Below are 17,003 nucleotides of genomic sequence, written 5' to 3'. Positions count from 1 at the left end.
AATGACCCACAAAGATGTTCTAATGGGCCATACCCAAGATCAGGTATTATATAAGTCCATGAATAAAAACAATTTATTCACGTAAACAGGCAAAAAAAAAAAAGGGTGGGGTGGGAGGGGGGCGGTAAGAGGCCTTGATAATGGATAGGGGGGCGCTGGCCCAAAAAAGGTTGAGAAACACTGGTCTAGAATGATGTCATCAGGAATTCCAGCCCTTTTTTTTTTTTTTTTTAAAAGGAAGATGCCTAAGCTTCACAGGGATGCCAAAACATCTTGGATTTCCTGACGCTATGGTAGCCGGCAGAGAAAAATGGTCATTTTCAAAAGCAAGACAAAGGATGATTTCTGAAGACATACCTGTTAGAAAACTTCAATTTAAAAGGTAGTTTAGATACACTGCTCAAAAAAATAAAGGGAACACTTAAACAACACAATATAACCAAATAAATCAAACTTCTGTGAAAGCAAACTGTCCACTTAGGAAGCAAAACTGATTGGCAATCAATTTCACATGCTGTTGTGCAAATGGAATAGACAACAGGTGGAAATTATTGGCAATTAGCAAGACACTCAATAAAGGAGTGGTTCTGCAGGTGGGGACCACAGACCACTTCTCAGTACCTATGCTATGTTTTGGTCACTTTTGAATGTTGGTGGTGCTTTCACACTCGTGGTAGCATGAGACGGACTCTACAACCCACACAAGTGGCTCAGGTAGTGCAGCTCATCCAGGATGGCACATCAATGCGAGCTGTGGCAAGAAGGTTTGCTGTGTCTGTCAGCGTAGTGTCCAGAGGCTGGAGGCGCTACCAGGAGACAGACCAGTACACCAGGAGATGTTGGAGTCCACAGATGGGGGTTGTGCTCACAGCCCAACACCGTGCAGGACGCTTGCCAGAGAACACCAGGTTTGGCAAATTCGCCACTGGAGGAGATCCCTCAGGAGACCATCTGCCACCTCATCAGGAGCATGCCCAGGCGTTGTAGGGAGGTCATACAGCAACGTGGAGGCCACACACAATACTGAGCCTCATTTTGACATGTTTTAAGGACATTACATCAAAGTTGGATCAGCCTGTAGTGTGTTTTTCCACTTTAATTTTGTGTGTGACTCTAAATCCAGGCCTCCATTGGTTAATAAATTTGATTTCCATTGATGATTTTTGTTGTCAGCACATTCAACTTTGTACAGAACAAAGTATTCAATGAGAATATTTCATTCATTCAGATCTAGGATGTGTTATTTGAGTGTTCCCTTTTTTTTTTTTTTTTGAGCAGTGTATTATTTAGGTAGTTGACGTACTATTTTAGTTAGCGGGATTGCTAGATGGTGTGTTTATGGGCTTTTTTTAATGCAAATCTCAATTATGGCAAAAAATAAATTTTCTGTTAATTGGCCTGTGCCCATTATGACTCATTTTACCAGCTAGGGTCACATCTGACAAAACAAAGAACATAAATTTAGAGATCCACAATTACAAATACAGAACAGTCAAAATAAATAATGTAACAACTAATTTGTATGAGTGGATGATGAGCACAAATCGATCTTGTATAAATTGTTTTAAGAACCATTTCCCACCAGTCGTCAATTAGAGTAATCTCAGTTTGTTTTCCAGGCTGTCTTGAATTCAGACAGCTATAAGCAATCTGAAAAACTGGAAATGAATGATTTGTGTGGAAATTCTGGATGAAGGTATAGAAGGAAAACTTGAAACCAAGGATTTAACACTGTGTCTGATTTGAAAAGAAGGGAGGGGCACAGGGAAGAAGTCTGAGAAAAGTCAGTAAAACTACAAACCCATCCTCTTTCAACAAGACTTTAAAAACTTGCAGCCCTTGTGTCAGAAATAGAGGAGTTTCCTCACCTTTTTGTCCAGGATGCTGATGAAGAGGAACCTCTGACGGGGAGCCAGTCCTGCTGCAGGCTGGCTCAAACTCATCCATTCAGTCTGCTCCAGAGCCTCAAAGCGCTGGAAGCCCTTATGAGCTGTGCAGAATATCAAGTTAACATACAGCATTACTTCAGCTCATCTGTTTATGACACAAGGTTTTCTGATAGGTTCTAAACAGGTTAAATCTACAACCATGGACAGAGAGACAAAAAAAGAGAGACACTCCTTTTTTCCACACAACAGTTATTATGGTAGATCATTCAGAAATTAAACTGATAGGGCAGTATGATTATCAAAGGCTGGTCCAATTGCTTTCTGGTAATTGCTCGTCGCCGAAAGCTAAAGAGTGATAATATTTTTGCATCTGTCTGTGTGTCGGTCTGTTAGGAACCTATCTCATGAACCACTTGATAGACTTTAATGAAACTTTCAGGAAATAATTATTGGATATTTATTTACAACTGATCAACTTTTGGTGTCAAACCAATTCAAAATGACTGCCACAGCAAACTGACTATAAAAAACACAAAAATGACCACCATGTATACAATTTTACAGATATTGTGCTAAAATAATTGCATGTATATCTTTAACCAGGGGTGCAACAAAATTTGATTTTAACAATAATTAAAACAAGGGCTTGCAACAGAGTATGGTTGGGTGACTGGATGAATACATTGCCCATTGACAATTGGACTCCATCAGGCGAGATATATATATCTATCTATATATATATATATACACATACACTCACCGGCCAATTTATTAGGTACACCTTGCTAGTACCGGGTTGGACCCCCTTTTGCCTTCAGAACTGCCTTAATTCTTTGTGGCATAGATTCAACAAGGTACTGGAAACATTCCTCAGAGAGTCTGGTCCATATTGACATGTTAGCATCATGCAGTTGCTGCAGATTTGTCGGCCGCACATCCATGATGCAAATCTCCCGTTCCACCACATCCCAAAGATGCTCTATTGGATTGTGATTTGGTGACTGTGGAGGCCATTTGAGTACAGTAAACTCATTGTCGTGTTCAAGAAACCAGTCTGAGAGAATTCGTGCTTTATGACATGGCGCATTATCCTGCTGGAAGTAGCCATCAGAAGATGGGTACACTGTGGTCATAAAGGGATGGACATGGTCAGCAACAATACTCAGGTAGGCTGTGGTGTGACACAATGCTTAATTGGTACTAATGGGCCAAAAGTGTGCTGGGAAAATATCCCCCACACCATTGCACCACCACCACCAGCCTGAACCATTAATGCAAGGGAGGATCCATGTTTTCATGTTGTTGACGCCAAATTCTGACCCTACCATCCGAATGTCGCTGCAGAAATTGAGACTTATCAGACCAGGCAACGTTTTTCCAATCTTCTATTGTCCTATTTTGGTGAGCCTGTGAGAATTGTAGCCTCAGTTTCCTGTTCTTAGCTGACAGGAATGGCACCTGGAGGGGTCTTCTGCTGCTGTAGCCCATCGGCCTCAAGGTTCAACGTGTTGTGCAGTCAGAAATGATGTTCTGCACACCTTGGTTGTAACGAGTGGTTATTTGAGTTACTGTTGCCGTTCTGTCAGTTTGAACCAGTCTGGCCGTTCTCCTCTGACTTCTGGCATCAACAAGGCATTTGCGTCCACAGAACTGCCGCTCACTGGATATTTTCTCTTTCTGGGGCCATTCTCTGGAAACTCTAGAGATGGTTGTGCGGGTAAATCCCAGTAGATCAGCAGTTTCTGAAATACTCAGACCAGCCCGTCTGGCACCAACAACCATGCCACGTTCAAAGTCACTTAAATCACCTTTCTTCCCCATTCTAATACTCGGTTTGAACTGCAGCAGATCGCCTTAGCCATGTCTACATGCCTAAATGTGTTGAGTTGCTGCCATATGATTGGCTGATTGGTGACTGTGTGTGTGTGTGTGTGTGTGTGTGTGTGTGAGTGTATAAATATATATATATATATGCTTCATTTTGACTTATTTAACTTTGTCTGTACAAGTCAAGTCTAAACCCAAATACACTGTACACCCTGACTGTGTGCAATCCACCTCATCTTTTTCATGCAGCAAGTTTCTGTCAGAAAGGGCAAAGTGAGGGAGCATGAAGCAGATGAGAAAAATAAGAGTGTTATAGGAGCAAATACCTAACTGTTTAGTTAACCTAAAAGATAGTAACCTAATAATTTTGTACTTATATCCATTAGATGAATGAAATTATCTTTAAAGATTTTTTTATTATTATTATTTTACTATACAGGGAAAGTGAGAGGAGCAAGGAGTTTTGACCAAAAACTACTGTCAGCTGCTCATACCCCTAAAGGTCAGATCACCCCTTGAATCAACTATCAGCTGGTAAACACAGACTGCCCAACAAACAGATACACCAGTTTTAAATCATATTATTGTCATCAGTAAAAGCTGCCTGTTGCAGCTTCCTACTGCACTTTTCATAGCTCACGTCAGATTTCTGGCTATGCGCCATGGGGCACCACAGATGGACAGGCTTTAACACCCAACCTCCGTTTACTAAATCTGTGTTTATTTTTGCATCAACATTTTGCTTTAAGCAATGAAGCTATGGCCAGTTAGGATTCCTAACAATAATTGTGGAGGGACTTCTCCTCCCCTCCAATTCCTTGTCCATGTTTTCTCGCTCCGTGGCGCTCCTCAGAAAAAAAAGTTGTTTAAACGCATTTTTCCTGCAAGTTCAGGTTTACATTAATTGCCTGTCATGTACGGTCACAATAAAGGAATCATGTTAGAAATTAACCTTATCAGTTCTCAACTTTGAAAAGTTGCCCTCTCCCTCCAATGAATAAATAAATAACATGCTTAAAGAATATACAAATACATTGTGGAATGTTGGAATGACAATGGCCTGTGGAAAAATTTTATCCTATCGTCAAAGCCTACATTAAAATAAAAATTAAAGTGTTTTTTTATGGTTATTTTCATAACAGAAATGTTGCCCACTCTTATGAACACAGGAATAATAAAAGAGCTTTTGTGGAGAGCGAAGGGGGCTTTCAGAGAACGGTAGTCAGATTTTGTCTCACCTCTAATTGAATTTTGCTTGACTCTTCCTTTGAACTCAAACAGATTAATGAGAGGCTCAAAATTTTCAGTCAAGAAATCACTGAATTAACTCTGCAGGTCCGTTCTGTTTCAAATAAAAGTGCAACAGAGACTCTTCCTCTCAGCACGTAGCTGCAGAGGCTGCAGGAGGGCAGCTTGAGTAACGTGCTGCATGGTCCTAGTGCCTGACATTTCTGTCTAAACTGCTGCCACACAAACACTTAAGTAGAAGAGAATCTTTAGTAATTTAATCTGGGGTATGTCATGATACACATTTTTTTTATATTTGTGATACAGTTTTCAATTTTAAAAAAAATCTTGTGACATTTTAAATTTAGAAGAATAGTTACATCCTTATCAACATTTGGTGGTGGTCAGAGGGTTCGGTGGCGCCGGTGTAATGCCAGCCTCACTTCTGTCAGCCCTGGCCCCAGGGCAGCTGTGGCTACAATATAGCTTACTACCGTCAGTGTGTGAGTGTGTGAATGAATGGGTGAATGTCTGTAGTGCGAAGCGCTTTGGGGTCCTTGGACTAGATAAAGCACTATACAAGTGCAATCCATTTATCATTTTACAACTGATTAACTTATGGAGTCACCCCAACTGAAGATGGCCACCACAGCTAATCAACACAAAAATGAGTCAAGTTTACAGATCTTAAGCTAAAGTTTGATGTGGTTACTACTACTAAGAGTCACCCTAGCACATCTTCTGAGAGATAACAGAAACAAGGTTTGACCTAAACAGCTACAACTTTGTACTTTGTCATCACAAGATGATCTAAAACTCTGACATGAAAAGAGGCAGGTGAATTGTATTTTTTAATCAAGAAAAAGCTAGACCTTTCATTTTAGAAAAAAACAAAAGTTTAGATTTTATGTTTTAGCTGTTTGGTCTTTAACTATACCAGCTGGAAACTTTATTTTTGTTTCTTTAGTCTAAGGGTTTTTATTGGAAATTAATTTATTCAGTCTGAACTGTATCAAGATGGTTGAGCTTTGCACTGTCAGACCTTTAGTGTATATTCTCCTGTCACTGGTATTAACATTAAGCATTAAAGTGGAACATCTGATGGACGTTTACCCACATACATTTGGTATACCGTGCTTCTTATTTCCCAAACATAAATTTTATTCAGTCTATTTTAAAAAAAAAAGAAAATAAACAAGTTCCATTCAAAAATAATAATGAAAACTGATATTCTATTAAAAAAGAATTTAGGTGAAATATCTGTTAATGCTGTTGAACTAGGAGGCAAACTTACGTGTGAACCTATTTATCCCTGGGGTGTTTTCCTCATCTGAACTGTCTTCTGTAGGCAAACAGAGATGAACAAACAACGAGGCAGCGTGGACACTCAAACAAAGCTCACAAACTCATGGAAGCACATGTTTTGAAAAATAACTTGTGTATTAGCTAACATGGACACAGAAACAGCATCAGAAAGCAGCAGCAAGGAGAGCATGCTTAACGCTTTGACACAACACTCCCCCCAACCCAGAGCTTTCCTTTTTCCCCATACACAAGATGTCTGAATAACATGCTATAGACTGATCTTTTTTCAAAATCTTTATCGACCTTCATCAGCAGGAGCTCCCAAGTAACTCCTCCAACCCCTGGCAAAAATTATGGAAACACCACTCTTGGAGGATGTTCTTTCAATTGTTTAATTTTGTATAAAAAATAAATCACAGACATTCTACAAAACTCTATTATTTTAAAATTCCAACCTTCTAGTAAAGAAAGAAATATAATTGTTATAGTAAGTCCTGGAAGACAACCTGTTAGAGGCTGTAAAGGCCCTAAGACTTGGAGGGTGGGGGGATAATATACTTGCACATCACACTTTTCAGATTTTTATTTGTAAAAAAGTTTAAAAACCACAAATAATTTTCTTTCCACTTCAAAAAGTTATTTTATGCTAGTCTAAAAACTTTGAAGTTGGTGGTTGCAATGTGACAAAATGTGGAAAAAGTTAACAGGTATAATAGAGCAAATCTTCAAAAGGTTAAATTAATTTGATGGTACCAGGTTGTTTTACTACAACTTCAGTCTCGCCATCTACCTTCAGATGTGAAGGATAAGAAGCAAACAACTGGCAGTGTGTACCTTACAGAAAAGCAATTACATACGATCATGTGATGAATGTTCGGACAGGAAGTAACCACTAACAACCAACCTATCAGGAGTTACCTTGCTCTGTGCAGCAGTGCCACTGATGGAAGTTTCGGCCGATGAGAATGAAGCTCCGTGTCACATCTGGAGGCTGACTGAAGCTTGGGACAACACGAAATGGAACAAACATATCACCAGTGGGGGGGCAGCTATAAAACAGAGACAAAGCAGTTTTCTTTCATGGCAATTGTTTCGTGTCTGTCCTGTCTGTGGGTAACATCTCCTGCATGACCTTATCAGAAGCTCAAATACCATTACACCAGCCCTAAGTGGCTGGAATTCATCAAGTCTTTGTCAGGAGAGGACTGGACCCCTGCCTTGTAAACAGGACTAACATAACATCAACATTCACTCAAAAACACTCACAACTCACAACTATAACACTGGGCAGCAAACTGACCTGTTCACCAACCATGTGCACACCTTGGTCACCAAGAATCTGTTCCAAGCACTACAGTTGCCTGTCACTGGTTTTAGTTCTGGCTCACCAACCTGACAACAAAAGAGAAGGAGGAGCTTCTTGACACTTCTGTCATTTCTCACAGTCTCTTTATTGCAAAGGTCACCTCCATGCAGAAGAGATGTGATGGAAACGAGACTCTGAGGCTCTGCCTTCCAAGAAATGTCCAGTCGACTGCTTCTGTGATACTTCACCAGCAATATGCGCAAACTGTCCTGCTTTAAAGATCCCCTAGGTAGCAAGAGCACAGGTCGCCCCTCAGGCCTCTAGATGTTCAAAAAAACTTTAGGCTTGAAAACAGTCTACTCAGGCTCGTAACCAGCAAGCTTTGCCTCTCACCGCTGCCAACAAGTGTTGGAATGAAGAAGAAGCGGACAGCTTGACAGCCTCATGTCTGTGGGTCAGTGAGCCCAGCATGCACCCTTCACAGACTGCATGAAGTGTACAGAGGCATTCGTGTGGCCACATATATAGACAACTGCCACCTGCCAAGAAGCGCCCATCCCACAAAAGTTGTGGTGTGATACCTAAAGTGTCTGTATCTCACTCAATGTGTCACTTTCATAGAGCTCACATTGGACAGTCTTCATCCCAAGGTCATGAATCAGGCTTGGTTGAGGTTCAGCCAGTCAGCCATGGACGCATCGGTGAATAATGCTCAGTGCCCCCTGTTCTTCTTTCTGCACCATCAGGGAGCCCCACTGGGTGTGGATGCACTAGCTCACAAGTGGTCAAGAACTTTAGCCCTTATCCCCCACTCTGGCTAGAGTAAGAAAGGAGTGCCTGCCCATGCTTCTATTTCTGATAGTGACTGAGAAAACTTCCCATGGGCTCACCACCTATGGGAGGGGCCAAAGGGGTCGATGCAATGTGGGATGGGTGGTGGCCAAGGGTGGGGACCTTGGCGGTCTGATCCTCGGCTACAGAAGCTGGCGCGTGAAGTTGAGAGGTTCCGGCTAGAAATTGCCGGGCTCACCTCAACGCATGGCTCGGGCTCTGGAACCAGTCTCCTTGAGAGGGGTTGGACATTCTTTCACTCTGGAGTTGCCCACGGTGAGAGGCGCAGAGCAGGAGTAGGCATACTTATTGTCCCCCATCTTGATGCCTGTACGTTGGGTTTACCCCGGTGAACGAGAGGGTAGCCTCCCCCCGCCTACGTGTGGGGGGACGGGTCCTGACTGTTGTTTGCGCTTATGCGCCGAACAGCAGTTCAGATTACCCACCCTTTTTGGAGTCCTTGGAGGGGTTACTGGAGGGTGCCCCTCCTGGGGACTCCCTTGTTCTGCTGGGGGCCTTCAACGCTCACGCAGGCAATGACAATGAGACCTGGAGGGGTGTGGTTGGGAGGAACAGCTCCCCTGATCTGAACCCGAGCGATGTTCTGTTGTTGGACTTTTGTGCTCGTCATGGATTGTCCAAAAAGAACACCATGTTCAAACATAAGGGTGTCCATATGTGCTCTTGGCACCAGGACACCCGAGGTGTAGTTCAATGATAGACTTTGTTGTCGTTTCATCTGATCTGCGGCCGCATGTCTTGGACACTCGGGTGAAGAGAAAGCCGGAGCTGTCAACTGACCACTACCTGATTGTGAGTTGGCTCCGATGGTGGGGGAGGATGCCGGTCAGTCCTGGCAGGCCCAAACGTATTGTGAGCTTTAACTCCCACCTCCGGGAGAACTTTGAACATGTTCCGGGGGAGGTAGGGGACATTAAGCCAGAGTGGGCCATGTTCCGTGCCTCCATTGTTGAGGCGGCTTATCGGAGCTGTGGCCGCAAGTTAGTTGGTGCCTGTCGCGGCAGTAACCCTCAAACCCGCTTGTGGACCCCGGCAGTGAGGGATGCTGTCAGGCTGAAGGAGGAGTCCTATCTGGCCTTCTTTTGCCTGTGGGACTCCAGAAGCAGCTGACGGGTACCGGCAGTACAAAGCGGCATGCGGCTCGGGTGGTCGCTGAGGCAAAAACTTGGGCATGGGAGGAGTTCAGAGAGGCCACGGAGAAATACTTTTGCACGGCTTCAAGGCGATTCTGGTCCACCACGCGGCGTCTCAGGAAGGGAAAGCAGTGCAGCACCAACACTGCTTATAGTGGGAGTGGTGTGCTGCTGACCTCGACTCAGGATGTAGTGGCTCAGAATACTTTGAAGACCTCCTGAATCCCACAAGCACGTCTTCCATTGAGGAGGCGGAGCCTGGGGACTTTGGGTCGGGCTCTCCAATCTCCAGTGCTGAGGTCACTGTGGCCGCAAGTTAGTTGGTGCCTGTCGCGGCAGTAACCCTCAAACCCGCTTGTGGACCCCGGCAGTGAGGGATGCTGTCAGGCTGAAGGAGGAGTCCTATCTGGCCTTCTTTTGCCTGTGGGACTCCAGAAGCAGCTGACGGGTACCGGCAGTACAAAGCGGCATGCGGCTCGGGTGGTCGCTGAGGCAAAAACTTGGGCATGGGAGGAGTTCAGAGAGGCCACGGAGAAATACTTTTGCACGGCTTCAAGGCGATTCTGGTCCACCACGCGGCGTCTCAGGAAGGGAAAGCAGTGCAGCACCAACACTGCTTATAGTGGGAGTGGTGTGCTGCTGACCTCGACTCAGGATGTAGTGGCTCAGAATACTTTGAAGACCTCCTGAATCCCACAAGCACGTCTTCCATTGAGGAGGCGGAGCCTGGGGACTTTGGGTCGGGCTCTCCAATCTCCAGTGCTGAGGTCACTGAGGTGGTTAAAAAGCTCCTCGGTGGCAAGGCTCCGGGGATGGATGAGAATCGCTCGGAGTTCCTTAAGGCTCTGGATGTTGTAGGGTTGTGTTGGCTAACGCAACTCTGCAATATTGCGTGGACATCAGGGGCAGATCCCCTGGATTGGAAGACCGGGGTGGTGGTCCCCTTATTCAAAAAGGGGGACCGCAGACTGTGCTCCAACTACAGAGGGATCACACTCTTAAGCCTCCCTGGTAAGGTCTATTCGGGGGTTCTGGAGAGGAGGTTCTGTCGGATAGTCGAACCTCAGATTCAGGAAGAGCAGTGTGGTTTTCATCCTGGCCGTGGAACACTGGACACCCTTAGCAGGGTCCTTGACGGTGCATGGGAGTTCCCCCAACCAGTCTACATGGGTTTTGTGGACTTGGAGAAGGCGTTCGACCGTGTCCCTCTGGGAATCCTGTGGGGGGTACTCCAAGAGTATGGGGTACCAGGCCCTTTGATACGGGCTGTTAGGTCCCTATATGACTGGTGTCAGAGCTTGGTCCGCATTGCCGGCAGTAAGTCGAACTCGTTTCTGGTGAGAGTTGGACTCCGCCAAGGTTGCCCTTTGTCACCGATTCTGTTCATAACGTTTATGGACAGAATTTCTAGGCGCAGCCAAGGTGTTGAGGGGATCCATTTTGGTGACCTTNGTGGTCCTGTTGGCTTCATCAGGGCGTGATCTACAGCTATCGCTGGAGCGTTTCGCAGCTGGGATGAGGATCAGTGCCTCCAAATCCGAGGTCATGGTCTTAAGCCGGAAAAGGGTAGAGTGCCTTCTCCGGGTCGGGGAAGATGTCCTGCTCCAAGTGGAGGAGTTTAAGTATCTCGGGGTCTTGTTCACAAATGAGGGAAAAATGGAGCGGGAGATCGACAGGCAGATTGGTGCAGTGTCTGCAGTGAAGCGGGCACTGTACCGATCTGTCGTGGTGAAGAGAGAGCTGAGTCAAAAGGCAAAGCTCTCGATTTACCGGTCGATCTACATTCCTACCCTCATCTATGGTCACAAGCTTTGGGTAGTGACCGAAACAACGAGATCGTGAATACAAGCAGCTGAAATGAGTTTCCTCCGCAGGGTGTCTGGGCTCTCCCTTAGAGATAGGGTGAGAAGCTCGGTCATCTGAGAGGGACTCAGAGTAGAGCCGCTACTTCTCCACATCGAGAGGAGCCAGTTGAGGTGGCTCGGGCATTTGACTAGGATGCCTCTTGGACGCCTCCCTGGTGAGGTGTTCCGGGCATGTCCCACTGGGAGGAGGCCCAGAGGAAGACCCAGGACACGCTGGAGGGACTATTGCCCCTTTTCCATTGGCAATACTACAGAAGCCCCGCTCTACTCGGCTCGGCTCTATAAAAAATGCAAGCAAAGCAGGGACCAGCCTCAGAAAAATGCCAGTGGAAACGCGTGCAAAGCAAGCCGAGTAGAGTGGAGCTGAATGAATTTTTGTGGAAAGTAACTAGTGTTTCAAAAAAAAGTGACCAGTTATCTATGTCCTGGTCAAATCCAACCATGGGAAAGCCTGAGTCTAAGCAGCACCTTTTTCAATGGATTCTAAGTGTTATTGTTCTTGCTTATTCTAGAAGTGGCCTTCAGACAAGCCCTGGGCTACAAGCACACGCTACTAGGGGACAAAGGGAAAGAAGTGTACTTGTTTTTGAATAACAACTGATGTTATGTCAGTCCAGGTCCCTCCTGACAAAGACGTCACAAGTGCCAGCCACTAAGGCTAAGGTAATGTATTGCCATTGTAATAGTGATACCATTGTAATGAAGTAAGGTATCCAATTCACCTTAGAAAACACAAACGTAGCTAAAATTCAGCCAATTTAAAGATACGGAGCTTAAGTTTGGTTTATTTATTGCTGAGACTGATTCCCAACACATACTCTGAGTACTAATGGGTTGTACAAGATATGTTTTTAAAACTTTGGCAAATAGGCAATATTTAAAACTTCCCAAAATGGTACATGTTCAAAATATGTGAGTGTTTGACATTTCCATGTCCCCATTGTCTTCAGAACTGTTGTTGTGATCAGTTGGGTTATTTTAATGTAAGGTTTTAATAAAAATTAAATGTTTATGTTTTTCCAACCAAATTTCATCCATCTTAAAGAGGTAGTAGATGATTGTTGTGTTCTACACATTTATTGCCAATTACTCTCTGACAGTTCAATCTTTAATTCGTTTCCCCCCTCATCTCATTTTAACATAATGAATTAGACAGCCCTGTCTCTCAAACAGTGAGTGCTAGCTGGAGATAGGCACCAGCTCCCCACAAACTGGAAAGGAGAAGCAGGTAAATAAAATGGACGGCTGAATGGATGAATTAGACAGACTAGCTCTTTTTAAAGTATGACCTTTAACCTCAGCTGGAGGTGTCTGTACAAACACTCACTTGGTCTTCTCAAAGGCCTTCACTGTGGTATCACTCGCCAATGAGCTGACCAAACTGACGATCTCCGTCAAGATGGACGGCAACAGGAAGTGGAATGCTGTTTGAGTTGTGCAATGCTGAATGGAAGGGCAGCCTGTTCCCCATCAGCCCAGTTCCAAGGTTACAGAGACACAAACAAAAAGGGAAAAAAGATCATTCAAATAGTCAGTTTCTTCTGGAATTTTTTTTTTTCACTTTAACTACTTCTGTATACTTTTGCTATTTTAAACATTTACATTTATAACTTAGACTAGTGTGTCATGACTTTTGTAATTTGGAACTTTTATTCGAGTTATTTAATTTGACTTATCAAAACATTTCCCAATACAAATACTATGCCATTTCTTCAGTTCCTTTAGAAATACTGTTTTCTAAGATCTACTTCAGCTTACTTATTCTGTTTTTGACTTTTTATGCCCTTTTTAGCTTTAAGCAACTATTTTGCTACATTTAACATTACGCTACAGTTCATCTAATTTGTTAAGATTTTAGCTATGATTTTTCTATATTTAGCTTTCTGCAACTGTTTTGCCAATTTTAGTCTTAGTCTACATTTAGTATTTAGAAACCATTTTAGAAAATTTAATTTGAAGCAACTGTTTTGCTTGTTTAGCTTTCAGCTACAGTTTTGCTAAATTTTGCTTTTAGCTACTGTTTTGCTTATTTTAATTTGGCTACATTTAATACTTAGCAACTGTCATAATTATAGTTATAGTCTTAAGAACAGTTTTGCTCATTTCACCTTTTAGCTACGGGTTTGCTACTTTTGCTATGTCTAATATTAGTTTTAACTTTACCTATGGTTCAACTACATTCAGTTTTTAGCAACTACTTTGATACTTTTATATTTTAGCTATAGTGTTGCTACATTTAGTTTTTAGCTATGGGATTGCTAATTTTAGTTTTTAGCTCTGGTTTTTACCATTTTAAGCTTTTCATACTGATTTTGCTGATTTTTTTCTCTGTTCTTCTATTTGTTGTTGTTTAAGCAGGAGGAACTGACCCAGGTTAGCCATGAAAGTGATCCATAGCTGGCCGATGTTGTGGTAGACAGGGTGCAAAGTTCCTGCATCTCCCTCCTCCAACTGAGACACCTGCCTCCTACACAAACACACACATAAATACTGTATTAAAGAACATATACAATTCATTTCTTTCTTTCTTTGCTTACCATTCAACAATTTTATGATTTCTAAAAGTTCATACTTAACCATAAATGAGCAGCCATGCAGTGTTACACACATGTACATCTGCAGAATTTCATGTCTGACAAAAATCAGAATGACTGATCCACACCCTGCCAGTTGAAATAAACTACCCAAAATGAGTTGGTTATTCTTCTTCTGGGAAAACTACCAGAAAAATGGTGAGAGTAGCAGAATTCTCTTGTGGAAGTGCCATAGCCTCTATCAGTGGACACGATGGCAGGGCATCCACTATGCGGTCTATCCTCTGCAGTAAGTACAAGCTAAATGTGCATGTAGAAATAATAAGGCAGCAATTGTGTGGTTTAGTGTAGCAAAGTGTAGTTTATCCAGAAGAAAAATAACCTATCTATTTTGGGTAGTTTATTTCAACCACACAGTCCAATGTAAGCGTTTAAATTTTAATATAGAGGTTATGAGGTTAGGGCATACCAGTAAATCTGGTAAGGCCCAGATGTCCCAGCTTTCCACCAGTCTTAAACGCAGCACTACAAGCTGTTGACTGTGACACTTATGCACTGATGTTGACTGATTTCTTCGCAGCAGGCAATTCATGCATGCACATTTGACAATTTGTATGTGCAGAATATTTCTACTTGTGCAGTTCGAAAAGTGTACATTTAAAAAACTGAGTATACATTTGTGGTTTTTGTTGTTTGCATACAAATATTGTTTGCTTTTGTGAATATGCTTGAGACTAATGCATCTTTGTAGGTATCTCCCATTATACATGTATTACACAAACAGATTTACACTGGCAAGGTTTTATTCAGCTTTTCTTAACTTGTACTGATTAACTGATCATTATCAGGAGTTGCTGTTACCAAGGCAAAAAGACATGAGAAAGATTATTCACAAGTCTGGCTTGTTTGGTGACCAGAAGAAATCACTTCTCTTTAAGAAAATTTCTACAGATAAGTTTTCATCACATTCCTACAAACTTTAAAGTTTTTCACTGGAATTTTATGTGACAGATCAGCACAATGTAGAGACTGAAATGTCTGCCTATTCTTCTTTGTAAAAGAGCTGCAGATCAGTCAGATCAGATGGAAAACATTTGTGAACATGAGTGTTCAGGTCTTACCACAGATTCTAAGTTAGATTTAGATCTGGACTCTGAATGGACCAGTCTGCAATATTGTTTTCTGACGTAACAATGCTTTAAACTTCTCAGCAACTTTATCTTTGAGCTGTCTGGTGAGTTCCTTGGTCTTCATGATTCTGTTTGATCTCTAATGTTCTGTAACAAACCTCTGAGGCCTCACAGAACAGCTGGATTTATACTGAGATAAATGTCACACAGCTGGACTCTGTTTAATAATCATGTGACTGCTAAAGGCAGTTGGTTGCACTGGGTTTTAGTTCAGGGTTTCAGAGTAAAGGGGGACAAATACTAATGCACACCACACTTTCACATTTTTATTTGTTTAAAAAAAAAAAAACAACTTCCAGCTCCTAAGCAGACCATGGTGACCATTGCCCCTCCACAGAGACCTACTGCTCCAGGTTTAGGGAAACTATTTCATCCACACTCCGAAGGGCTCTGTGGGCATGGCCTAGAGCAGGGGTGTCCAACCTTTTTGCAAAGAGGGTGAGGTGAAAATGTGTGGGGGCCGACCATTCAGCCTGACGTTCTTTGAACTATTAATGTTAAATGCAAATTAACTATTTTATGTTTATAGCATGCCTTTCATGTCTTCACACAGATCACAAATTTAAAGTTTTTACCAAAATCACTATGTCTTTCATATTTGAAGACCACATAAAATAAATAAAAATTCTGTGTGGAAAAAAAAATTCCGCAAATATTCAACATATCTGGGTTCATATTTTATTAATATTCTATTTTGTTTTTCAGCAACACAATAAACATAAAAAGCATATATGACATATCATTCCTCATTTGCAGACTTTGTAGGAATAACTTTTCAAATGCCCAGTAGTAAACTAACAAAGGAACTTAGCTGATAAGCTATGTTTATATGAATGAAACACATCTGAAAATGCTAAATGTAGCTATTTAAACAAAGAAATCTATTGACTGGAAATTACTATGCTGTTGTCAATTAATAAAGTGAACTGAAAATCCAAAGAACAAATTATACAACTGGTTATATAACTGGTTTTGATCACCACAAAACAAATACCTAGTCTGCTCTAATGTGAAGGGTGATACTGAGATCTCGACTGCAGTATATGAACCAGATCTGGCTCAAAAGCAGTGGTTTTGATGCGCAAGATGTCATGTAGGTGAGAGTCACTTAGTCTCGTCCTCATGCAGTTCTTGTTAAAGTTCATGACCGAAAATGTCTTCTCGCACAAGTACGTAGAGCCAAACAAGCTCAGCATTTTCTTAGCAAATGTTCGGATCTCTCGGAACCTGCCTTTGTCCAGCTGGCGGTAAAAGTTGGTAAGAGGGAGGTGTTGGTGTCGGTCTGATGTGTGAATACAGTTGGCTTACCACAGCATTTTGCCCCTGAATGTTTGTGTTCAGCACGTTCAGATGTCGGGTTATGTCAACTAAAAATCCGAAATCAGACAGCCAAACAGGATCGGAAAGTTCTGGCATCACTTGTCCCTTTTTCGCCAAAAATTGTCCGATTTCCTCCTTAAGAGAGTAGAAGCGCTGCAGTGCAGACCCACGACTGAGCCACCTTACGTCATTGTGATACACAACATCTCCGTATTCAGCCTGGATGTCGAGCAAAAACTGTTGAAACTGGCGGTGGCACAGGGCTTTGGAGCGAATATAGTTAATAGTCTTTATCACCGGTTTCATCACATGATCATATTTTAGATGTTTGGCACAAAGAACTTGCTGGTGAATAATACAATAATACAGTGGAGTTTTATGGCTTTTTATGGCTTTGCCTCCTTCTTTGCTAACTTTGTTACAGATTAGCGTTCATAATCCACTTCGCTCACCAGCCATGGCAGGTGCACCATCCGTTCTAATCCCAGTGACTTTATTCCACGGGAGTTTCATGTCATCAACGGCGGAACAAACAGAAGCAAATAAATCTGTTCT

At 42.6% G+C, this 17,003-nt stretch overlaps 1 protein-coding gene across 1 annotated transcript in view; it reads right to left on the bottom strand.

Moving 5' to 3' along the window:
* Nucleotides 1–17,003, bottom strand: part of szt2 (SZT2 subunit of KICSTOR complex) — a 321,741-nt gene that overhangs the window by 49,485 nt on the left and 255,253 nt on the right. The window contains exons 54-58 of the mRNA XM_037981182.1: nt 13,774–13,871; nt 12,732–12,864; nt 7,167–7,297; nt 6,238–6,285; nt 1,869–1,990 (exon numbers count right to left, since the gene is read on the bottom strand). Of these exons, the coding sequence (XP_037837110.1) occupies nt 1,869–1,990; nt 6,238–6,285; nt 7,167–7,297; nt 12,732–12,864; nt 13,774–13,871 (532 nt within the window). The remainder of the gene's footprint in view (nt 1–1,868; nt 1,991–6,237; nt 6,286–7,166; nt 7,298–12,731; nt 12,865–13,773; nt 13,872–17,003) is intronic.

Source organism: Kryptolebias marmoratus, linkage group LG18 (assembly GCF_001649575.2).
Source record: "Kryptolebias marmoratus isolate JLee-2015 linkage group LG18, ASM164957v2, whole genome shotgun sequence".
Taxonomy (NCBI): Eukaryota; Metazoa; Chordata; class Actinopteri; order Cyprinodontiformes; family Rivulidae; genus Kryptolebias; species Kryptolebias marmoratus.
The sequence above is the reverse complement of the archived record's forward strand: the minus strand, read 5'-3'. Positions and strand labels throughout refer to the sequence as shown.